The sequence below is a fragment of the Daucus carota genome, chromosome 3, assembly GCF_001625215.2.
Source record: "Daucus carota subsp. sativus chromosome 3, DH1 v3.0, whole genome shotgun sequence".
Classification (NCBI taxonomy): Eukaryota; Viridiplantae; Streptophyta; class Magnoliopsida; order Apiales; family Apiaceae; genus Daucus; species Daucus carota.
The window spans coordinates 4,222,286-4,247,578 of record NC_030383.2 but is presented as its reverse complement, the minus strand read 5'-3'; the positions used below and the strand labels follow the sequence as shown (position 1 = coordinate 4,247,578).

Below are 25,293 nucleotides of genomic sequence, written 5' to 3'. Positions count from 1 at the left end.
TATTGAATGCACGTTTTTCTCTTCCGCACATTCACACACGCTTTTATATTTATTATTCATGTTACTTAAATATTTTATGAGGAAAAAACTTGGTATTAACGCCATCCTTTACATTTGATTTTGCCTAGCATTAACATTAGAGGTTCCAAATTGGGTATCGAAATTTTTTCTCAAATGATGTCGTTGATGACATTTCAGCTTGAAGTATTGTAATTCATGTGACGCGTGGTATTTAGAATCATTTTGGGAATTAAGAATTTGGTTGCTTTAGCATTTTTTTTCATATTAATATTGACTAACTTATATTATAAATATTTAAAAATCATAGAAATCCAACACCAACAACATATATATCGCAAGTGACCAGGATGTGATTATATTTGTTAGGAATCAATAATTTTTGATGATAACACACTTTGTAACATGTTTTATATAGAATCTTTATCAAATTTCAGTTGTAATTGTTATACTTCTTGTATTTGGGAATTATCAACGGATGGGTAGAATAGGATGGCTAATTGTAAATATCCAATGCCATGTAATTTTATCTAAGTGAAGGATATTCAACTGATGAGATGTAACTATTCAACTGATGAAGACTGGGTCATGTTTCAACTGATGAAAACCAAGCATTCAACTGAAGACAAAGTATTCAACTGATGATGCTAAGGAATTCAACTGATGAGACTGGAATAGCATTCAACTGATGAAGTCTGTAATTCGTTCAACTGATGAAGTAGCTTTCAACTGATGAAGTCAAGAGCAGTTGAAAGTAACCAGAACTTTCAACTGATGAAGCAAATAGCAGTTGAAAGTGACTAGAGCTTAAGTCTGACAAATCACATGGATCGAATTACACTAAAATAGACATGGAAGCCTGATTAGGAAAATAAAGAAGAAGCAGAAACATTCTTATCTCATGCAATGCAATCTGGATCAAATCAAAATGATGGTCAAAGATGAAGACATCTCAGAAAGCATGCATAAGACAAAGATGTGCAACATTTTTTAGATTAGAGTGCAATTTGTATTCTAGTTAAAAAGCTTTATAAAACTTGGAGTATATAACCAAGTTAGTAGCATCAGTTGAACTTGTTCGAAAAACTTGAGAGAAAATCTGAGAGTTAAAAACTGTTCAAGTGATGATCTCACGGGTGGATCATTCAATCCACCCGTATTTTTAATACTTGGTGTTTTTCTGTTTTGTTGTTTTAAAGTGTTTGTTCTTGAATCTTTTATTTTGTAAAAGATTGTATTTAACCCCCCCTTCTACAATCTTTCTTATAGTTGATGTAAAATAACAATATCTTATTGCAAAACTGATTCTGATGACCCATGCTCAAAGGAACCGGTAAATTTTGATACAAATATTGATATCCATATTTTAATTCATAATCATATAAAATCAAATCAACATTATAATCATATTTGATATTTGATATAATATCATTAATATATAATTTTGATTCATAAACTAGTCCAAATTCATATTAATTAAATAAAATTGGTTCAAAATCATATTCTCCGGGTTTATCCACAATACACACCTCGCTTATAAATGATATAGCTCATATTCCGGAGCATGCGAGTGGCTTTAAAATTGTTTTTCTTATCATTTGACACTCAACTTTTTTTTTTGAACAAGGATAATAATTCAATAATAAAAAACCATACGGCATCTACATACATGATCGAAATTGAACAAACGCGTAATAATATCGTTGTTGAATCCTTCCATCTTGGATAGGCAACCAAACGATTTTTTGAAGAGATATATACATATTGTAATCCTCCAACTGTTGTTTTGAGCAATCAACCATAGATGTATCACCATAATAACCTTCATCATCGAATCAACACCATGAAAATCAACACCATCAAAATCCTGCAGATCTAGGATCCCGGACATGACAAACTGTAAAAAAAATAAAAATCAAACTCTCACAGGAGAGACCAAACAAAACCCAAATAAATTGAGAACTTATTGAACAAAAGTAAAAGATGAACAAAAACTGCTAAAAAGAAGAAAAAATTGGGGCTTTCCACCGGTAAAGGCCGATGGAAGCCCCTCAGATTATAGATGCGGCTACTTTAAAAATTGTTTTTCTTATCAATTGACACTCAGCTTTTACATATGATTTCGTTTTGTTCTTGACCTATCATAGCAAATAATGTCTTGTTATGATGTTAATACGATTTTAAATAACAAGTTAGCTAAAAAAAGGTTCAAATTTTTATTTTAATTATATATATTCTATTAGATCTGTTTATTAGATGTTTAATATTGAACATGTCAAACTAGTTTTAAAATATATAAGAAAATAATATAAATTAAAATTAAAATATTCAAGTGACTTTATAATTTAAATAGGATAAACTCATTAGTATATTTTCATATCTGAAAAATATAATAAATTAACTAACTAAATTTTTTAATATTTTGATTTTAACAATTGAGAAATTATTATTGTTACCATTTTATTGACTTTTAACAATGATATCATTATTCATTTTTGATTTACTCTTGTCATAAAAAGTGTCACTCGGTCATTAAAAAGATAGTCAAATGTTAACTACAACACTCTATACCGTAATTTTTGTATGAATTATTAACGGTACACTCTGATATTGATTTTATAAATGGGTCCACTACACCAATTTTTTATTTAAACGTTAATATTGATTAAACACTCCTTATTTTATTTTCAGTAACAAAATATTTACTTATCATCTGTTTTACATTCTTATATATCTTTTTTGACATTATCTCTTTACTAATAAATTTTGAATTTAATAGTTATAATAATATAAATGGTTGTTGGGACTGTCATTCGATATAATATAATAATGTATTAAATTATTTATAACATTTTCATGGAACTTATTACATACCGTAAGTAGCAGCACCAGCATATAACCGTTATTATTCTTTTGTCCAATTCAATTTTATAAATTTTTTTCACGACACGATATTAATATTATTATATAATATAGTTTTATAACTTGTTTTTAAATTATTCTTTTTCTCGATAAAAATTTAGAAAATAAGTTACACAATATTAATATAGGTGTCGCATCTCATCAGATGCGTAACCTGGCCAGGAAAACAGAAATCGAGTATCAACAAGTATGTATGATTTTGATAAGAAACAACAACTATTATGTATGATAATTGATACGGTAAGAGAAACTATTTAATGACTCTGGAGTCCAAACATACAGTTATTTAAAAATTTAATTATTAAATTTTTGTTCAGACAAAAAATTTTAAAAATAAATTATAAAATTTTCAAAGATAAAATCGACTGAGGGAGTATAGTATTTTCACTTGGGTACTGAGAACTGGTCCCTGCCCGGCATACGTATGTGATGGATGATTTTTACTTAACTGGAACGAACGGGTTCTATAACGTCATCCAAGATGTACTATGAATAAATTATTCGCAGAATTCACCTGTCTAGGACTCTAGGTAGCTAAATAACAGTATATTTTTAATAAATTAGCTATTATTTGGTGTAAGTTATAATTTTGAGTAATATAATAGAAAGCACAATTATGAGAGTACTAATCATTCCTCAAAAATTAGGATACTCCTGTCATTCTTCATTTATAAATAATAATTAAACTTTTCTCATTTTATTTTTAACAATAAAACATTTACTTAATCATCTTTTTTACATTATTTTTTGCCTTATCTCCTTACTAATAAAGTTTGAATTTAATAGTTATAATAATATGGATAGTTGTTGGGATTATTATTCAATAAAATATAATAATTTCTTAAATTATTTAAAATATTTTTACAAAACTTATTACATACCATACCATAGGGTAGTTGCAACTCTGTCTCATCCAATCCTATACGTTTTTTTAACTGCTCGACAAGTATTTTAATATTATTATATAATATAAATTTAGATGTTAAATTTTTATTAAAAAAAATAAAAATAAATTATAATATTATAATATCATCTCATATGCACAAGGACTAGTATCAACGACTATGTATGATAATTGATACGGTAAGAGAAACTATTTAATGACTCTGAGTCCAAACATACAGTTATTTAAAGGGCGGAACATGACAGTAACGCACAACTAGGACCAAGCCTAGAATAACATCAAGATTCTAACAGCAACCTCAAAATGTTGTCCTTGTGTGATCATTATTCAAATCCAAAAAAACATGCGAAAACACCAGATCTTTTCTTCCCCACTTAACAACGCCACTACAAAGCTACTAGCCAACTCCCACCAGTTGTCACCTGACTAATACTACTTCTTCAGTATTTAAATACACTGAGGTTTCATGTTGAGAATTTCCCATGACACCTTAAAATTCAGTTTCTAAACATGGAAGAAGTGGAACATAGGATCTTCATTGGAGACTGTGTGGACTCACAGTTAGAGGATTTGGGCTTAAGAGATATCAGTGTGTGGAACTCTGAGCCCTTTTTGTTTCTTGACCTCATATGGAACTTTACATTTGTGGTAGTTTCAGTGCTGGTGCTATTATTTTCAGTTAGAGAGCAGCCTTCAACTCCATTGAGGGTTTGGATTGGTGGCTATGCATTACTATGTTTGGTGCATTTGGGTTTCGTATGTTTCGATTATCTGACGTGGAATAGTGTTGATTTTGAGGTTGATGAAGATGATGGCTACTCAGTTTCTGTGTGTCGAAACAGGTACTTGTACTCTGGTTAAGCTAATCAAATACTATGTGCTGTATATGGGTTGTAGATACTTAGTTCAATTTTTTAATTTGGATGCATTTTAATGTTGCATTGAATGTATTGCTCAGATGATCTCTGTGGTGCTTTATAACTACTCTTGTAAATTTTGGAGCAATAGGGTGCAATGTCTAACATCACTTAGAACCCAACTTGAACCTGGTTCTTTCATAACACGATTACAGGGACAAAACCCGAATCCTGAAATGAATCCAAATGACTCGTTAACTAATTTGTGTTCTTTTCGCCTTATCTATTATTTTTCATCAAATTTCAGTAAGTTTTAGAGTAACAGATTGACACCTATATCAAAATGAATACAATCTGAAACACGAAATAGCCACCTGCAAAGTATCTGGTTGACCCTTATGTTTGAGTTACTATGCACACCATGATACTAGTGAGTGACTTGTTGTAGGATAGAAATTAGAGCTGATGTTAGAGAAGCCCAACTGCTTTTAAATTAGTATATTCTGATTTGAAACTGAATATAGAATATTACTATAGCTGTTATCAGAAGCGATAAAGCTTGTAAATTAAGATAAAAATCCACTGCTCATGAGTCATGACATATATGTGTTAGAAATGTGAGAATCTATTCCTGTTTTATCTCGATAATCCATTTTCTCTTTCTTCTCAGACTAAGCAAAAGGTTACAATCTGTGTACACTGTAATTTCATCCTTCTGGTGGGCAGTTGGATTCTACTGGACTCTTGTGGGTGACAAAGCACTTATGCAAGATTCTCCTAGTTTATTCTGGTATAAATTAATATACATTATCATTCCAGTAATTCTTATGGTGACTTGCATGTTTAGCCTGCCTTTTAACTTATTTGTTGTTCCCGAATGCAGGTTAGCAGTGACTTTTTTGGCCTTTGAGGTGTTATTTGTTATGTTTTGCATTGGAATGGCAAGCATAATATTATTGATTATGTTCTGTTATTTCCCAGTTGTTGCAACAATTGAATACATATCAGCAATCGGAAAAGGCGCTTCTGAAGATGAACTCAGGACTCTTTCCAAGTTTCACTATACTCGAAACACATTCAGTAGTGCTGAGAAGCAAGACTGTGAGCTAGCAATGGAGCCGGACAACGAGTTCTCTACTCCCAAACTTGTCCTCCATCCAGATGATTCTGTAAGGACCCTTTTAGGCAGGGGCCAGTATATTTTGTGAATAATTTGCTAAAAGCTATGAATGGTATAACTTGCGGTTTACGTTGTTGGTATGTGTTGCAGGAGTGCTGCATATGCCTTCATAGTTATGTAGAAGGAGCGGAGTTGTGCAGGCTTCAGTGCAGACACCATTTCCACCATAAGTGCATTAACAAATGGCTGCGGATCAATGCAACCTGCCCGCTTTGCAAGCTTAGTATTATCAGAGGCGAAATGTTGGTATGACAGCTTATTATCAGAAGCGAAATGTTGGTATGACAGACTGTGATGGAAAAATTAGCCATATTTTGGCCAAATATTACTACTACTCTACTAGTTAGGAAGATAATCGAGGGGAATATTATTATTTATTAGTAGTTTCTAGTTTCTACATGTGAATTCAAGAAACAAGAGGCACAGCATTTGAGCTATATTACTTAGGTCACGCATATTGTATTAGCATGATTTTCACCTATAATATTAATATTTCTCTAAATCTCATCCTTAATATTATTTATTAAAAATAAATTCTTGAAAAATAGGAGGAAACTAATAAAATTTTCATTCTTGAGAAATAGGAGGAAACTAATATAATTTGCTTATTAGATTTCCTGTGTTAGTTGCTGTCATGTTTCTTGCTTCAAATGCTAAATCTTAAATCTTTTTGTGTTCAAATATATTTAATCAAATAAAATACATTTTATCAAACACAATCTTATAAAATTTTAGAAATTCAAAAATTATATCCTCATATAAATTATATATATTTTAAAATTTTAGTCTCTACTAAAATTTGATCAACTCATGTGAAAAATGTCAAAATAAGATATTTAGTTTTAATCGATAGAAGTATATAAATAATCGGGATTTTGTTCACTCAACTAATAAAAATATATATTGTTTACTCATACTGCACGCCCGTTGGTTTGCGGGAGCCGGACTCTTGCTTTTTTTCATATTTATTTAAATAAATAGAAACACTCTTAAAAAATCGAATACTAGTTTTTCATTCTATCTGATATTTATTTTCCAAACACTTTATTAACTTAAAGTTCTCTACTTTTTTAATTTAATCTGGAAGTCACTTTCTTTAAGATAACTCAAACGGTCTCTACATCTATCTAATTTTAGTACATTACTTATTTTAAAGTAAATACTTTTAAAATTCGATATGATATCCGAAAAATTTTAATTTAAATTTTTATCCAAAATCAAAAAATATTTAAATTGGAATTACGGAATCGGAGAAGAAAAAAAAGAAAAGGAAAAGAAAATGAGTGAAAGAAGGGAGAAGAAGTGTCCAGGATATGACGAAGAACATGAACTGTCCCGCATAAATCAGGAGTTGATGATTATCAACAACATCAATCACAGTCCAGCTCTCCCTTTGACTCACTAAGAGTCTAAGACCATGGCTATGGCTGCCTCTCTCCTCAACCTCAAATCTCCCTTTTCATCCTCAATCAAACATCTCCCAGCACCCCGTTTCCCCAGACCCTCTACTCTTCTTAGATCCACCATCACTTCTTCATCATCATCTCCATTTCTCTCCGCTCCGGCCACCCTCAAAACCCGTCTCCGCGGCGGCGAAACCCTCTACGGCCTCTTTCTGTTGAGTTTCTCTCCGACGCTTGCCGAGATTTCGGGTCTCGCCGGGTATGACTTTGTGGTTGTTGACATGGAGCACGGCCCCGGAGGAGTTTCCGATGCTTTGCCGTGTTTGCGAGCTCTGGCGGCGACGGCAACTCCGGCGATTATAAGAGTGCCTGAGACATCGGATACTTGGGCTAAAAAAGCTCTTGATTTGGGACCTCAGGGAATCATGTTTCCGATGATTGACAGCCCTAAATTGGCGAGAAAGGCGGTGTCGTATTGCAGGTTTCCGCCTAATGGGGTCCGTGGATCGGCTCATACGGTGGTGAGAGCTTCGGGGTATGGAATTGATAATGGGTACTTGAATAATTATGAGGATGAGTTGTTGATAATGTGTCAGGTTGAGTGTGAGGAGGCGGTGAAGAAGGTGGAGGAGATTGCGGAAGTGGAAGGGGTGGATTGTGTTCAGATGGGGCCGTTGGATTTGAGTGCTAGTATGGGGTATTTGTGGGATCCGGGGCATAAGAAAGTGAGGGAGATGATGAGGGTTGCGGAGAAAGGGGTGCTTAAGACGGGGAAGAAGAAAGGGAAAGAGTATGATGGGACCTTTTTGGCGGGGTTTGCAATGCCACATGATAGTCCGGAGGAGTTGAGGAAGAGAGGGTATCATATGGTTTCTGGCGCGGTTGATGTGGGATTGTTTAGGAATGCTGCTGTGGAAGATGTTAGGAAGTTTAAGTCGGGGTTGGTTGAGGCTGCGGATGAAGGCAAGGATGTTGATCAAGAGCAACAAGAAGAAAAGTATTGGAGTGAGTGAATGTAGTAAGAATGTTCTTATGTTTTAGACTGAGGTGTTGTTTTACGCTTTTGTTTTAGTTTTTCAGATTTGTGAAAAATATTTGATGTTTTAGTTTGTAGAAATAATGTGCTTTTTAATGAGCATGAAGGTTCAAAACCTTAACAACCTCCAGAGGGGAAATTTTCGCTTGCAATTGATCTGAATCCTGAGCTGAACTTTACTTGATGAAGCATTAATACACACACAAACACACACCAGAAGCAGTGTTCTTGAGTTAATAGTGTTTGTAGCGAGTACTGTTGGCTATCTCTACCTTCTGTTTTCCACTCTGGTTTGTATTAGTTCTGGTTAAGGAATGTGGTGGGGGCATTGACTACTTAGATAACACAGTAGCAGTTGACACTTGAATTGACTGATCGTCTGTGTTCACTTCCTTTATATTGTCCGTGACCAAGCAATAAATTGTCATGGTCTAATGAAACAGACTAATTCATTTGAGACATAGGCGGACGCGGACAGGCTCATCCCTTCTAACCATTGGTAACTACTTCGCATATTATCGTTATAAGCATGAGTGATCTAGACTGTACTCCCAATTTCAGAACTTAGGTTTCTCTTATATTCTACAGAACAATATGTGTCAGCTAAGATATATAGTAAGTGATTAAGTTTTCATGTCATGTATCTGATTAGTTCCACATTTTCGAATTCACTGCTTGAGAGAGAACTGATACTTATCATAAGCTTGTAATCAAGAACATAAACTAACAGGGCCAGCCATATACCAGCGTAAGAGCTCGAGGCAGAACACACATTCTTGTTTTTCTTCATCTTTGAAGGTGGGCACCAACCTTTCTTCCTTAACTACGCTTCCTGACAAGCATCTTCCTTTGAAGCCTAATCTTCTTTGCCAATTTAAGAGTTTCTACCTCCCAGCCTAGAAGCTGAATGTGAACAAAGAATTGACATCAAGTATTGTAGAAAACCAACTCAGTAATTCTGACTTCTGTTACATGTTTAGCCAGCACTAAGCAACTTTAAACAACTTTTTATTTGTTCCCAGATGAAGTTTAGCAGTGATTTGCTGGCCTTTGAGGTATTAGCTGTTATATTTTGCATCAGAATGGCATGCATTATATTATTCGGCATCATCTGTTATTCCCAAAATCATGATCGGTCATATCGTGCACCCAAAACAAAAACACAAACACTAAACTTTAGTCCCGCTTACAGGATCAAATCCCTAAACACAAACTCTCCAACAATCTTCATAACCACTAGACCCCCCCTCCTTTGTTTATATTTGAGGCTCGCAAGACGCCTATAACTTTCCTGACTATCATTGATTCCACTCGCAGTGAAATTGTATGCCATCTCAGTTCTTATTCCGTAGTACCAATGCAAGAGTCTAGGTTTTATTATGGAGCAAGTAAACAAAGTTATTAACTTAGAATTATCAGAAAAATTATACAGTATCTATTATCTATCTGGATTCTGGAAGTAGTATATTGAATTCTTGGACAGGTTTATATTGATTTTGATAAATTCCATCAACCAAGTTCAGGTGTTCAAATACAACATGATGCCAATTAGTAATAGAAAAAGTTCATAACGATATAAATTGCACCAGTGCAATGACTTCCTCTGCCTAGCTGCAGCATCAATCTTCAATCATTTAGCAAGATGGTCTTTCAATTCCTGTATAATTTATATGACTAATTCAAGCAAATATTGGTGTTGTTCATCTTTATATTCATATAATCGGGAGTACATAGACATGTGTCATGAGATTTGGGTTGGGCACAACTTGCCATTCATATTTTTGCTTTTCCCAGATTTTCGTTACATATTTTGTATGATCGCCTACTAAGTTTTTATTTGGCATGAGTTCTACCTATAATGTTCTCGCACCCTCCAATCTCCATCATTTTCGAGCTCGGAAGATTCTTACTTTGTAACATTTATGTATGAATAAATTTACATTTTTGAGATATCTGAGGAAATTATTCCGTTTTTGTTATATCGGTTTTGTTAGTTGAATCAGAGACACATGTTTGTCCAGGATCAGAGGTTGATGAATTAATGTTCATTATGGTCAACTGGTTAATATGAAATAATTATTATATATTCAATAAGTAAATTTAGTTAAAATTGTTGAATTATAGTTTGACTGTTTGAGTAATAAATACATGCATATTTTTTTTAATATTTAAATTGGACATTAGCTAAATCGAGTTATGATGATTTTGAAATTGGATTCGATAAAAGTTTTATATATTTTTAACTTGATTTGAAAGTTCAAAATTAATTATATAATATATTTTTCTCACAATTATAAAATATATTTATAAAAATTTCAAGATAAGTTCGATTTGAGTTGTTTCAATTAATATTTAATTTATTAACATATTAAATATTAATATAATATATATATAAACAACAAAAGTAAATATTAGTTAGATTCATGAGTCTCACGAATCTCATAATTTAAATAAGTTAAAGTTTAAGCCCGATTACATAAAGAAATTATTTAACTCAAGTTTAAACTGTACTCAAAAGTTCAAATATATTGTGATCAAACTCGATTAGTGCACTTACTAACTCTTTTTTTTTTTTTTTTAACTGACTTACAACATAATATAGGACAGAAATAAGGGCAGAGTATTATTTAATTCTACGATCTAAAGCACGGAAATATGATCAAATTCAGTGCAAGTCATCTATCCCCAATTCTAGGCGTGAGCAAAACCGAACCGAAACCGTTAAACCATTATACGGTTCGGTTCGGTTTTGTTTTTTTCAAAATTTCGGTTAATTCGGTTTAAACCGAAAAAAATATCGGTTCGATTCGATTTCTGATATAATATTTCGGTTTAAACCGAAATAACCGAACTTTTTATTATGTATAAAAAAATATATTTTATATACATTATTTATGGATAATCCTAGAATCTAATGTCCTAAACTCTGAAACTCTGATTGAGGATGCCATTTGTTAACTTCTTATGTAGTTTTAGATCAGTTTTGCTGACCAGTGAGCTTATTAGGCACAATTCTGCCTGATCTCTATAACAACCGCAAAATTTCAAGTACGTAAATAAATTAGTTATTTAATTTTATGCGGTTGAAGTTATTATTTAAACAATTCTGAAAATATTATTTAATAAAATATTGGTACATAAAACATTTCAGGCTAGTACGAGGTTTGTTTATATTGGTTAGCTAATTGAATCTATTTTCGTACCATTAGAATTTAAATATTGGCTATGTAAATAAATTGGTAGAGACATAGTTTTATTATGACCCGAAATATTGTAGACATTACGGCTTACGGGTTAGCTAAAATAAATATTACATTTTGAAATATTCAGAAAAATATTAGAATTAATTATTATGGCATTTACAGTTTTAAATAAAAATCGTTAAATGATTCGGGACAGAAATATTCGTTAAAAAATGAATTAAGTATCGTAACAGCGAGACATTAATTTTGCGAGCTAATAATATTATGTATTTAAACAAAACCAACCGACCCATTTGGGTGGTTTTGGCACGCTGATTTTCAAAACTAGTACTATAAAGTACTACAGTACTACACTTGGTTGTGTAGCGACCAAGTAAGTGGATTTTTTTATTTTATTGGTTAACCATAGTTAATAGGTTAATCGCAGTTAAGAGGTGTATAAATAGCCCGCTTATTGGTTAATGTTCGGTTACAAAACTTAAGAGGGCAAGAAAAGGTGTATTGAGCAGAACAATCAGAAATATTCTGTCAGTTGTTTTCAAGGTATCTTGGAAGCTTCTCTCTTCCTTTAATTAGAAAAGAATTTAGTTCTTTTAATAATACAATCCCTACTGCATGGACCCTCTTCCCATGTTTTACTGATAAATTGTGAATTGAGTTGATAATAACAGTAATAAAAAGAAACACCAAAGCCACTATTGTGTATTGTGTTATTCCCAGAATATTTCATAAATTAGATTTAGGGTTCTAAATTTGAATTGGGGTTTTCGATTGTGGGGTGATAATTGAATTAATTGAAGTTGGGTTCTTGTGGGAATCAAGAGCGGAGGTGGTCAGGGAAGTATGGATGGCGGCAGGCAGGGTCGGAGCTCGCCGCGGGCCGCGCGGCGACGGGGCTGGCAATGGTGGGTAGAGTTGCAGTCGACCATGAGGGGCTGGCGACGGCAAGGTCGCGAATAGGCAGGAGGGAGGGAGAGAGAGAGAGAGAGAGAAATATGAGATGAGGGGAGGGGGGATGGCGACTTCGTCGCCAACGAAGCTGGAACCGCCATAGGCGGTGGTGGAGTTTAATGGATGAAGGAAGAAGAAGGCCGGGGCAATTTAGTCATTTCACAGCAAGGGGTATAATAGTAATTAAACAAGCTGGGGGAATTTCTGTATTATATAAAAACAGTAAAATAAATATAGTAAATTGATTAATAAAACAAAAATAGGAAATAAGATTATAAGATTATAATAATTAGTTGGTGTAGTGATTTTGCGTGGGATTTGTAATAAAGTAAAAGTTTTGGTCTTAAAATTTTTTAAATTTATAGTTGGATAATTAAGGAGTGTACCATAGCAATTCTATCAAAAGAAAAAGAGAAAATCTGGAAGTTCGGGGTGTAGTGATAGCACAAGGATGTTAGAAATTTGATTTAATCGAATAATTTAGAGAAAGATGGATTTGCAAGATAATTAAATAATGATCGTGATTTTGGTTAGCTAAGCATAATGGATAGCTAGATTAATTATAAGAAAGAATCTTTTGTTAATTAAGTAAATATTTATGACATTAATTGACATGTGAAAGTTTATTATTAAGAGTTATGATGTGGTAACTATAAGGATTGAGTAGTTGATTAAAAAAATTTAGGCATTAATTTAAACCGAGGGCTGGCCAGTTATATGTTTATTACGATTCTTTAAAAACATTCTTTGATAAAGAGGTTACTAAAATTATTATTATTTTATATGTGTGATATAGAATATTTATAATTGGAACTTGGAGCCTATTATATATCAAGCTAAGGACCTAAGGCAAGTTCACTATCTCTATCTTTATTTAAATTGTTTTAATTATTTTAATTGTTTGATTAAATAATGTTTTAAATATCTTGACTACGTCCTTCGTTCCATTATAAGTTTATTAAATCATTTGAGATGAACACCTGAGATTTAATTAAATATTTACCTTTCCTTTCGTTCGGGAATGGTTAAAGATTTATTTCATATAGAAGATGTATTGTTCACATCTTCTAGTAAATAGTGATTGATAGATTAGTAAAGATTCGTTTCTGATAGAAGATGTATTGTTCACATCTTCTGATTTATGATGATTGATTAATAAATCGGAAGAGTTTGTTCGGAGAATGTTCTTTCTACTCGGAGAATTCTGGTTCGGCTGGTCAACACGAATTTATTAAATTCGTGATGGAGATGAAAATTTACTATCTGGTAAGGCAGATAGTAGGGTTCCAGTGTTAAACCTTGATGCTAGCAAAGAGAGTGTTGGTGTGTCTTTAGTGGTGACGATCAGACCACTAGGACTACACAGGAGAACGATATTCACGAAATGGTATTTGATCGGACCATGTAGTGATATCGAGAGGTTGGAAGACCAGCAATTCTTTTATTTAAAAACTTATCCTGGTATTTGATGCTGTGTTGATTTTTCCTGTTTCTGTGCCTTAAATGCATAAATTGTTTATTTCTACTATGTGAGCTTGCTGAGCATGTAAGTGCTCATTCTTGCATCTATGTTTTATCAACTAGCAGTAAAAAGCGAGTATGGCACGAATCAAGTTAACCGCTCGGAAGCGGGGGCGAGCTCGGATAAGGGAAAGGCGCATCACTCCAGCTGAAGCTGCCAGACAACGAAGAATAGTAGGAACTCGAGCTGTAGTTGTTCTCTTTTGGTTTCAACCATTTTTATATGTAATCATATTAGTAGTTTGGATGTAAGTTAGGCGATCGACCCTGGACTTGTGGGGCGAGAGTCGGATATTGTATAATATTAATATCTATGCAAGTGTTGTTTTGATGTCAAATGCTAGTGATGAGCCAGATCTGCGGGAAGCGGATTTGGGGTCGTCACAATCTCAGTGTGTGGGTTGTATATAAATCTAAACTGAAGATGAGGAGATTGCATCCATTACCATGACCGTAGATAGGTAGATAGAGTATGCTTTGCTTTTACTGATTTTACGGCTTTATAGTTCTCTGATCTCTGATTTGAAACGCCTGGTATTGAGCTATTTCGCACAGCGCAAACTCTCTGGTGCATTATAGTTACAGTATAGAGTTTTTAAGAATTTCGGTTTTTCTAAACCAAAACCGAAACCGAACCGAAATAATTCGGTTGGTTCGGTTCGGTTTAGAATAATGGTTCGGTTCGGTTTATAGAAAAAACATATTTCGGTTTTCGATTATTTCGGTTCGGTTCGGTTTTGAACCGAACCGACCGAATGCTCACCCCTACCCAATTCTATGATCAAAAGCAAGTATCAAGAAGCAATGAATTTTGACACTACATTTTGACAATGAGCCATAAGGCTTTTTTTCCTCCTTTTTAACCCAAGGAATGTAACTAACTCTCAAATTATCATCATAAGCTCTAGTGAATAGTGATATAACTGTACTACCACTTGAAGAATTTATCTCTTGTATTCAAAAGAACATTATTCGCCAGCTAAGAGCAGATACTAAGTTGCATGTCATCTATCCACTAAGTTCCACATTTTCAAATTCAGTGATTATGAAAAATCTGATACTTTCATCGTGGTCGAAAGCAAGTATTGTGGACTACCTGGGATCTGCATGTACACAGTCCCTTCTGCAGTTTGCGCTTGCTTAATTTGATTAAAAATATGGATTCTGGTGTCAGAAGAGGTTATATGTAATGTGCACCAGATAAGTAACAGATAATAAAGTAAAGAGGTAATTGCATATCGCACCCCCTAAGTATCGTTCAAAAACGATATTGTACCCATACTTTGAGAAACTCAACTCGCACCCCCTATCTTTACATTTCACGAACGATATGCACCCCCTCCGTTAAATTCCATTAAATTCTGTTAACTTCCGTTAAAATACTCCTTTCGTCTCAATTTACATGTCTTTTTTGCTTTTCGCGGGGTCAAATTGACTAATTTTTGACCGACTATTAGAAAATATTTATTTATTATTTTAGGAAATAGAAAGTTACATATTAAAATAGACTAGATTTACTTTTTTGATGATTTTTTTTAAAAAAAAATTTGTTTAATTAAGCTATCCCCAAGTCAAAATGATTTTACATATCAAATTTTTGTTTGATAAAAGTGTATATTTTATAAAAATATCACATAATATTTATTTTTTATATTTAAAATAGTTTATCTTTTAAGTACTTAATACACATACCACTAAAAATTTAAAATAATTTGATATGTAAAATCATTTTGACTCAGGGATATCTTAATTAAATAAAAATAAAAAAAAATATCACCAAGAAGTGAATGTAGTCTATATTAATATGTAACTTTCTATTTCCTAAAATAATAAATAAATATTTTCTAATAGTTGGTTAAAAATTAGCCAATTTGACTTCTCGAAAAGCAAAAAAGACATGTAAATTGATACGGATGGAGTATTTTAACGGAAGTTAGCAGAGGGGGGTGCGTATCGTTCTTGAAATGTAAAAATAGGTTGTGCGATTTGAGTTTCCAAAAGTATGGGCACAATATCGTTTTTGAACGTAAGTTAGGGGGTCCGATTTGCAATTACTTGTATAGTGACTTAACGGAGTTAACGGCTTTAACGACAGAGGGGTGCATCTCGGGTTTGAACTGTAAAGATAAGGGGTGCGAGTTGAGTTTCTCAAAGTATGGGTACAATATCGTTTTTGAACGATAGTTAGGGGGTGCGATATGCAATTACCTCTAAAGTAAATTTCTTAAGCTGCTGACTACTTTTCAGATAGCTACACATGATTCCTTATCTTTCTCAAATCAAGATCAAACCCTGAATCAAATTTGATATATTTCTAGTCGATAGTAATAGACTTAAAAATTACATTTTTGACATTGAGCAAAACACAAAATAGAAAACTGAGCTTGTAATCAAGATCATAAACTAAAAGGGCCAGCAATATACCCGCATAAGAGCTCGAGCGAGAACATCATACATTCTTGTTTTTCTTCATCTTTGAAGGTGGCCACCTGCCCTTCTTCCTCAAGTGACGCTTCCTGACAAGCCTCTTCCTTCGAAGCCTAATCTTCTTTGCCAATTTCATTCTTATCTTTGCCTCGAGCTTTAATTGAAGTTTAGACTCCAAAGGAAGGTTCTCAACTGGCACAGTTTCTTCTTTACTCTCAGAGGGAGTCTCAGGAGCATCTGAACCCGTACCATCAATTTCTGCAGATGCCTTGACTACAAAAGAATCCCTTTGTCTAGCCACAAAAGGTGTACAAATGTCACCCCCTTCTGAGAGTTTTGACCTTGAACTAGTGAACTTCAAGCTCAGCCTAGAAGCTGAAAGTGAACCAAGAGTCGAACCCCATTATGCATTCAATAATTATCACTATATAAAAGTTTCTATCCCAATACATAACATAACCATTCATAATGATGAAAATAATGCAATGTAAATCATAATTCCCAACCAATTGATAGCAAAGAAATTGATAAGAATGTAACTTCTACTTATCTTTTAAACAATTGAAAATCAATGTCCCAACAATATCTTGAAACAAATAAACAAATCAACAAATGCAATGCATATTAAAACACCCAAATGATATAGCTAAATGGGACCAGGTCCCTGGCAGCCGTATGCCAGGGAATGGTTAACCAACACCCACGTCCTGGGCCGTTGGATGCATATCCAGCGGCCAGGATCATATTAAAATTTTAATATGTCCAGCGCTTTTTTCGCTGGACATGGGAATCCCCGTCCAGCGCTAAAAAAGCGCTGGACATATTAAAATTTTAGTATGATCCTGGCCGCTGGATATGCATCCAACGGTCCAGAAACTGATTGTTATTTAACAAGTCCACAGCGACCGTTTCCCTAGCTAAATATAGCCAAGAGATGGTAAATCTCTCTCTCTCTCCCTCCATCCCTCTTTCTTCTCTCTCTCCCTATCTATCTCTCCCTCCCCTCTCTCTCTCTCTATCTATCTCTCCCTCCCCTCTCTCTCTCTCTATCTATCTCTCCCTCCCCTCTCTCTCTCCAGTCAGTCTCTCTCTCTCTATCTCTTGTGAGGCACATAGGCTCCAATTTATATAAATCCCATTTCAACTAGAAACAATAAAATCAGCTACCCTCAACCCAAATCACAATGGAGCTAAGTTTAAATGCATAATAAGCTGTGAATTGCAAAAAGTAAGGTAGATTCGTGGGAGTAAAGAAACAAACTTGGGTAATGTGTAAAGCAAAAAGTGGACTCAAATATACATACATATATACATACAGAATGGGGAAGACAGCACTTACATGGAAGTGAAGAGAAAGGCAAGATTGAAGAAGATGATGAGGATGAGAGAGAGCTTATGTGTGGGTTAATCGCAGTGAAGAGTACAAGAGCCATTTTCTTGGATTGGGTCCTTTCTTCTGGATAAGCCTTTTCTTGCTGCTACCCCTCTGCTGCATATATCTCCGTTTTCTTTCCCCCAAATTTTTTTTAAAAAAAAAAAAAGAAACCTTTTTTTTTTTTGAAAAAAGAACTCAAATAATGACAAATTAAAATCCCAATATATTTATTAATTTATATCAATAATTATAATATTTTATATTTTATAATCAATAATATATATATTAATTCTAATATATAATTTATGATATTATAGTAAGATACTTAATAAAATATATTAATTTATCAGCAAGCAAATAATTTATTGTACTACAACATATAATATGAAAAATCAAGTTATAGATACTAGCTAAATAAGATTTGAACAAATTAACATATGCGAATAAAAAAATTAAAATAATATTAACTGTTTAAATATTTTAAATGGGTTTGTCTGGTGTGTGTAATGAGCACATGCTAAGTACAAAATTTTATAGGTTTGAGACATTTTGATTGGTATGATTGTTGTATATGTAGGGGTCTATCATTATTAAAAAACAACATCAATCAAAATGAGTTAAATTTGTAGAATTTAGTTTGTGGAATTTAGTGTTTAGCATGTGCCCCACTAGAAAAACTGTTTTTAAATTACTTACATTTTTACATTTTATTAACTAATATTGAGGATTTCAAATTATATATATACTGAAATTATGATCTGACGATAACAACGATATCGTTAGAAAGTTTCTTTAAATTAAATTAACTAAAAGTCGAATAAAAAATAAGACGACATTAATAGGGACATTTGAAATCAGTCTCTACAAATTACACACGTGACTCGACTCAATCTTAATCGAATATAATCTGATCGGAATAATATTGAAATGTACCATAATTGAAAATTGATTGGATTAAATAACAAGCATATTTATTCAAAAAAGAAAAAATATCAGGCATATTTATTTAAAAAGATACGCTAGTCCAATTGTAAAGAATCAATGTTAAAATTCATTAGTTTCACTGTTTATCATTCCTTAAATGTCACAAACCTGTAATTTATTCCAAAATTACAGGGTCAAAGTATATTAGCTTCACCCTCAAATTGTGACAAAAATGTGCAAGTCTGTACAATGCACTATGCACAGACACACCGGCACTTAAAACACTTGTCTTCACCAGGTTCCTTTCTTTCTTCCCCTGCTCTTTTTCCATTTCTTCATTCATTCGATCTCTGTAAACCCTCTTCTCTTTTCTAATTTCTATTCTTATTCTCGTATGATATTATGAAAATAATATGATACATTGTTATTCTCATGTTTTTCTGATTATATGATCTGTTTCATTTGCATGTTGTAATTATTGTATCTCTTTTCTATTTATGAATCACTGTTATACTTTCTTAATCAATTTATCTCATCGACAATGATTTTGTTTGATCGAAAAATGATCATGTTTGAGCATTCAATCTTCATGTATAATTATGTGGATAGTATGTAACTCGAGTTTTATGAAGGATCACTTTCAAAAAGTGGTTTAATTGGAATTGTAGTTGATGATGTGTTATCCGCTTAAAATGATCCAATTTTTGTTAATTCAATGCTTATAGAGTAAGAGATTAATGAAAATTGCCTTATTTTTCATATATACTGTAACTGGATTATCTCTTGCATATCTTATGTTTTTTTCTTAATCGCGTTGCTCCACACTTCTGTGCAGACTGTGCAGTGTAAGCCTGCCTGCAATTCTCTCTGCAAAATCATGTCCAGAAGGTTTCAAAGAAATGGGTCAGAGAAGATACTCCCACAGGATGAGCAGCAATCACTGGTATAAATCATATTCATACATGCTTACCTGCTCGTAGCTATGTGGATTTTCACTTTTTTTTGCTGGAAAACTGTTGTCTGATCAACTCTGACAAAATGTAAAGGGTCCTAACTCGAAAGCAGATATACATGTAAGAATTTTAATATTGTTTCCTATACACAATGTGGGAAATTACGGACCAGGGGTAAAGAAGGTCAAAAATATAATTTCTATGGACTGCTTACGGGAATATCTGTTGCTGCGAAAGTGTAGACAGTTGTAACTACATATCAATCATGTTATACCTTGGGAAAAAACTCGCATGATGATAGGTTTCCTTAATGCATCTTAGTCATAGTAGTAATATGTTTAATCACAGTTCAGGACTCTGGTATCAGAAAACAACTTTAAAGTATTGTTGCTGTTGCATGCCGGAACAAATTTCACTATCAAAACTCACCAAATAAATTATTTTTTTATAGTATAACTCAAAATTAGCAAATATCAAAAAAAATACCAAACAGTTATCTGATTTTTACAACAACACTTTTTTTACCAGCACTTTTTCTGACAGCACAGCAATTTTTAACAACACTCCCAAACAGACCCTTGTGTTAGGTGATAAGAGTATATATTAGGAATTAATCAAGTTTGCTTTCAGTTCAGATCAAAGAGATCAAAAAGCAGATAGGTCCTGCTGCCGATAAGCTTCCAGCTTTATTTTCAGACGAATCAATACTGAGGTTTCTCAGAGCAAGAAATTGGAACACCAAAAAAGCAACAAAAATGATGAAGGATGCCTATAAGTGGCAGTTGGAATTCAAGCCCGAGAAGATTCGATGGGTATGTACTTGATTTTACAGGATTATAATTTTCCACCATGTGTTCAATTTCTAGTAAAATTTTCATTTTTGTTGCTCCCCTTTGTGGTACTCATCTTCCCTTATGCTCAGATGAAAATTAAAGATGAACTTACCTTCTTCTGATTACTTTACGTACTTTATTATGATTACTATATATGACACAATTTTATTTTTTCTCAGTTTTGGTAGTCTTACAGTTTTGACATGGCTGCCTTATGAATCAAGAGCGAAATATGATACTGTTAACTTGTTAACTGTTATTTTAGTTAATTCGCTAGACAAAAGTTGTTACTAATTTTTTGACAAATAAAGATTTATATCTTCTTTCAATTTGGAGTGACTTTTACACATATTACAAGTTACGTACATGTGTGACACTTCCCCTCAAGTTGGAGCTATGTAGAAGATAACATGTTATAACTACCCAGCTTGTTTTTGGTGATACAATCTGGACATGCACTTGGTGGATATGTCAGCTACAGCTTGTGACAACAAATTAAGTACATGCATTCCTCTTAAAAATTTCTGAGGTGCGATGATCGACTTCCATATGTATGTTAATGAAATACTGGATTTTAGCAATATACACGGCTTCCCAATGATCACATACAACTAAACCGAAGTTCCAATTCTATTACCCAAGTCTCTGACTCACTGTTTCAACCAAACCAGCTGTAATTATCTTTATTATTTTCCTGCAATCAGTTTCCTTGATATATTCCTTTACCTCTGTTACGACGAACCCAGAATCTCCAAAAGTGTGTCATTTTTATCTCTTCTTTGCCCTCCACTAAATTCTCTTGTCATAACATCGCAGCACTATCAGATAGGAAAGATAGTTGTACTGTCAGAGACTGGAGAAATAATTGCTGCCTGAAGTGTAATCGAGAGGTTCCTTAGTTGGGTGATCGGACTTTGTTCGCCCTTTCTAATTCTAATTCACAGTGACTAAATTTTCCACATTTGCAAGCCCTTTCAAAAATAATATGGATGAAACATTAAAATATAAATGTTTGTACAAGTTAAAAATTTATCAAGTTGGAGCTTAATAAGTCGAGTTCGAGTCAACCTTAACGAGTCGAGTTTTAGTCTCGTATAAACTTGGCCCCCAACTAAACTTTCTTTTGGAGCCTAAAAATTTGTTTGAGCTTGAACACAACTTTTATCGATAAATAAAAACATCACAATTGTATCTGTTTGTCATCATTCTTCATATCATAACTAGGAGACAATTCTTATAGCTGTCTAGAATGGACCTAGAAATTTCACAAGCTGTGTCCGCAGATGATTCCAGACATGTTGAGGAAGAGGCAGGTAAGTTATGCACGTAAGAAGAGAATCAACAGACATTTGGTGTATTATTCTAACAGTAATAAACTTGACAGATGACTCCTTTTGAGACCTTTTGTTTAATATTTTTGCTACTATGTAGGAAGACATTGCTTATGAAGCTGAGACAGGAAAAGTTTACAGAGCTGACTACTTTGACAGGCTTGGGAGGTCCGTGGTTGTCATGAGACCAGGTTACCAGGTTGATAAAAGTGTATATCTCACTAAAAAAAATTTCATATAAGAGCTATTTATATTAAGTAATATATCTTGCATACTTCTCTTTACATATGCTGTAATCTCTATTGTGTCAGAATTCCACGTCAAATGAAGGGCAAATCAAGTACTTGGTTTATAGTTTGGAAAAAGCCATAATGAACATGGGATCAGGTCAGGATCAGATGGTTTGGCTTGTTGATTTTCAAGGCTATGCCTTGTCCAAATTATCATTGAAGGTTACGAAGGACACAGCTCGTATACTACAGAACTGTTACCCAGAGAGACTGGGTCTGGCAATACTCTACAATCCACCGAAAGTCTTTGAGACATTCTATGCAGTATGCTGTTTGATTTCTCTTTGGTTTTTTACGTTCTGTGCTTTTACAGCTTTGTTGTGTAGCGTTCACATAACTTCTTTATTTCTTGCAGATGGTGAAACCATTTCTTGAGCAGAAGACGTATAAAAAAGTAAAATTTGCCTACTCAAATGATCCACAGAGCAGGAAGGTAATGGAATCTATATTTGATATGGATAAGCTAGAATCCGCTTTTGGTGGGAAGAACACGGCTGGGTTTGACTATAAAACCTATGCACAAAAAATGAAGGAGGAAGATAAGAAAATGTCTGACTTGAACTCTGGATGTCCGCATCCATCTGACATGCCTGTATTACTGCATGGACATTCTTTGCCTTCGATTGACGGTGAATTCGAGGCCCCTGAGGACGATCCTCAAATGTTGTCACACTTGGACGTAATTAATGAAATAAACGGAGCTGAATCTGAAAGCACCAAGGATGTGGCAAATGTTGAAATAGTTGCTGCGGAAAATGGGCATAGAAAAGATGCTGTGGCTGAGGGGAAAAATAAAAAAGATACTTCCATACAGGGACGTACCTAAGCAGAGGAGATAAGGTAGTTACTCTGCTAAATATATAAGTATTTAGTTTTTGAAAGGCTTTTTGTTATCAATAAAAAAAGTAGGCTCGAGTACTAATTCCCCCTTCCCTATCAAAATATATACTGTAATAATTTTGTAGAGTCATTTCGCTTAAAATTAACTTCATTTCCTGTCTATTTCTGGAAACAATAATACTTGTAATCAATGCTGAGAAAGATTGTTAGATGTTCCATACAAATGAATGCAATTTTAATTTGAAATGTCCTTATGATATCTGACATGTGTTGCACAGCAAAAAGCATCTGTTGTTTGGATAAGACACGGTCATAAGAGTATAAGAACAAAGTAAATTTAGGGTAGATAAAATTCATGAAAATTTGGCAGGTTCATCAGAAGCCACTTCTCGAGCACTTGCTACTTCTGAAGAGACTGCTACTTTAGGAGCAAGTCTATTCTTATTCTGTCATAATGTTACATTCTCTATTGAACTGCTAGCAACTTGAGGGCTAAAATCACAAGTTGGCAACAGGCAGCTCCAGAATGTGGACATTTTGGAAGAGACGTGATATAGCTACTTATATAAAAGGATTATAAATATTAGTGTGATAGCTACTTAGCTTAGGAAGTGTTTCTATTTGGGTTATGGTTAATAATTATAGACATTTAAATGCTCATGCAGGCATGCCTCCACCGAGGCTTGAACCCTCAATCTCGTATCACCAAATAGTAAGACAGGGAGTGTAAAATGTGTCGATCTGCTAAGCACTCTGTAAGACAACTGCAAGTCTGACTTTATTATAACCTCTAGTTTTGGATGAAAATGTCAATGTAATTTATCTTCGGACTGCCAAAGTCCTTAAAAAAAGATTCCATGTTGTTCAGGTAGATAGGACAAGCAAATATGCTCATTCTAGGTCATTAACTCATTCTTTAACACCAGTTATTGGTTCCGTAATTGCTATTAACTATTAACTGGATACCTTACTGAAGCTTCATGGCTGGCCTATAAGCATGGTAAGTGTTCGAGGGGTTTGTTTACTCTGTATGGAACAGAGTTCCTCTTGTCTTCTGCATATCATCCGAATACTTATGAATAGGCTAGAATACAGAAAATCTTGATAATTTAAAGCTCGATCTACTCATAATCTCGAATAAATAGATATAGGCATATAGCCCTTTATTCCCAGGACTGTTAACTCAGGTCAATCCATATTATACTAGATGAAAGTTTCATCTCTTTTCCTCTTCTCTTCCTGTTATCCTCTGTAGCCAAAGAAATGATGAAAGATTATGCATTCTGGATTGAATTGTCAACCTGAGATAACAACACCATTAATATGATCACCTACCTAAATTTAGTGTTTTAGGGTCTTCAAATGGTAGGGTAGTTTTTAATTGTGGTCCTTTGGGAGCATTTATTTAGCTCTAAGTTGATTGGAAAATGAATTGAAATACATGCCCTATCAATGTAAATGCAATTACTAGACTATTTATTTAATATTATTATTAAATCTTTAATATATCATATGATAGGCATCGTCGAATCAAGCATTTGATTCAGTTGAGAATCGTTTTTAGTGTGAGAACATAACAATATCAAGATTCTCACTATTCTCATGAACGATAAAAGGTGTTCTTCATTCAGCACGACCCTCATAATATAGTTATATCGGTTTATACAAGTTCGGGATATATTTTGGCTTTCACTTTCAAGGACATTAAGTGGTGTTCCTAGATCACTGGTGAGGTTACCTGCCATTGCTGACAACTTAAAGAATGCAGCCCCAGACAATATCAATCTTATTAATTACTGTAATTATTCCGCGCAGATATTTTATCGTGCAGATCAGCTTCAGACTTGACAGTAGCATATTCCCATTCAGTATATTTTGGGTTTTCCGTGCTTTCTGAAAATGTATACCATGCCAAACTTTACAGATCATGTCAGGTTAGTGCATGGGAGAGCACCGAAAGGTCAATACAGTTCACATGTTTCCTACTTGGCTCAAGAACAAAGGTGGGATGAATTGATGCATGGGGCTGTTTGTTGAAACTGACCAACAACCTCCTCAGCTTTTTCGCTATAATGTTGCAGGACTTTCGTGACATTGTTATTCACACTTCTTTAGATTTTACTTCAGACATAGCATTGTTTTAACACTCCCTCACTCGAAATCCGTTTTTTTCATTGACGAGTGGATCGCTGGCGTATATCTTTGCGACAATTAATGCATTTGTGTTCATATTATATTGTAAGAATATTGGTGGTGACGGAGAGTCGAACTTGCGACAATTAACGGATTCGTGTCCATATTATATTGTGAGAATATTGATGGTGA

At 33.7% G+C, this 25,293-nt stretch overlaps 4 protein-coding genes and 1 long non-coding RNA gene across 6 annotated transcripts; 4 read left to right on the top strand and 1 right to left on the bottom strand.

Annotated features, from left to right (window-relative positions):
* Window positions 1-4,305: 4,305 nt before the first annotated feature.
* On the top strand, window positions 4,306-6,558 carry LOC108213867 (E3 ubiquitin-protein ligase At4g11680). The gene is made up of 4 exons (XM_017385657.2): window positions 4,306-4,686; window positions 5,372-5,491; window positions 5,585-5,870; window positions 5,972-6,558. Exons 1-4 carry the CDS (start codon window positions 4,355-4,357, stop codon window positions 6,131-6,133), a joined length of 900 nt encoding a protein of 299 aa, XP_017241146.1. The 5' UTR covers window positions 4,306-4,354; the 3' UTR covers window positions 6,134-6,558.
* Window positions 6,559-7,168: 610 nt separating this feature from the next.
* Window positions 7,169-8,504, top strand: LOC108210649 (uncharacterized). Its single transcript, XM_064090577.1, has one exon. The coding sequence runs from the start codon at window positions 7,299-7,301 to the stop codon at window positions 8,295-8,297; it is 999 nt and encodes a 332-aa protein (XP_063946647.1). The 5' UTR covers window positions 7,169-7,298; the 3' UTR covers window positions 8,298-8,504.
* A 3,475-nt stretch (window positions 8,505-11,979) lies between these two features.
* Window positions 11,980-14,333, top strand: LOC108213530 (uncharacterized). The gene is made up of 3 exons (XR_010289789.1): window positions 11,980-12,066; window positions 13,271-13,323; window positions 14,062-14,333. It is a non-coding gene; the product is annotated as an uncharacterized LOC108213530 (long non-coding RNA).
* A 1,955-nt stretch (window positions 14,334-16,288) lies between these two features.
* LOC108211569 (large ribosomal subunit protein cL37) lies at window positions 16,289-17,923 on the bottom strand. The gene is made up of 2 exons (XM_017383202.2): window positions 17,762-17,923; window positions 16,289-16,797 (listed from the first exon to the last, which is right to left on the bottom strand). The coding sequence occupies exons 1-2, from the start codon at window positions 17,853-17,855 to the stop codon at window positions 16,445-16,447; spliced, it is 447 nt and encodes a 148-aa protein (XP_017238691.1). The 5' UTR covers window positions 17,856-17,923; the 3' UTR covers window positions 16,289-16,444.
* Window positions 17,924-18,183: 260 nt separating this feature from the next.
* On the top strand, window positions 18,184-23,225 carry LOC108211947 (phosphatidylinositol transfer protein PDR16). 2 transcript variants are annotated; one of them, XM_064088886.1, is made up of 5 exons: window positions 18,184-19,664; window positions 20,310-20,486; window positions 21,939-22,037; window positions 22,150-22,392; window positions 22,484-23,225. In XM_064088886.1, exons 1-5 carry the CDS (start codon window positions 19,599-19,601, stop codon window positions 22,952-22,954), a joined length of 1,056 nt encoding a protein of 351 aa, XP_063944956.1. In that variant the 5' UTR covers window positions 18,184-19,598; the 3' UTR covers window positions 22,955-23,225. The 2 variants fall into 2 exon arrangements, with proteins under 2 accessions (XP_063944956.1, XP_017239158.1); XM_017383669.2 differs by lacking the exons at window positions 18,184-19,664; window positions 20,310-20,486 and adding an exon at window positions 20,501-21,820.
* Window positions 23,226-25,293: the final 2,068 nt, after the last annotated feature.

Bases quoted from the DNA above. Each gene is read 5' to 3' on its own strand.
- LOC108213867 (XM_017385657.2), top strand. From the start codon at position 4,355: ATGGAAGAAGTGGAACATAGGATCTTCATTGGAGACTGTGTGGACTCA. The intron at 4,687-5,371 runs GTACTTGTACTC...CTTTCTTCTCAG, and splicing joins GTTTCTGTGTGTCGAAACAG to ACTAAGCAAAAGGTTACAAT. The intron at 5,492-5,584 runs GTATAAATTAAT...TCCCGAATGCAG, and splicing joins GATTCTCCTAGTTTATTCTG to GTTAGCAGTGACTTTTTTGG.
- LOC108211569 (XM_017383202.2), bottom strand. From the start codon at position 17,855: ATGGCTCTTGTACTCTTCACTGCGATTAACCCACACATAAGCTCTCTC. The intron at 16,798-17,761 runs GTAAGTGCTGTC...GTTCACTTTCAG, and splicing joins GCCTTTCTCTTCACTTCCAT to CTTCTAGGCTGAGCTTGAAG.
- LOC108210649 (XM_064090577.1), top strand. From the start codon at position 7,299: ATGGCTATGGCTGCCTCTCTCCTCAACCTCAAATCTCCCTTTTCATCC.
- LOC108211947 (XM_064088886.1), top strand. From the start codon at position 19,599: ATGTCCAGAAGGTTTCAAAGAAATGGGTCAGAGAAGATACTCCCACAG. The intron at 22,038-22,149 runs GTTGATAAAAGT...CTATTGTGTCAG, and splicing joins TCATGAGACCAGGTTACCAG to AATTCCACGTCAAATGAAGG. The intron at 22,393-22,483 runs GTATGCTGTTTG...TATTTCTTGCAG, and splicing joins TCTTTGAGACATTCTATGCA to ATGGTGAAACCATTTCTTGA.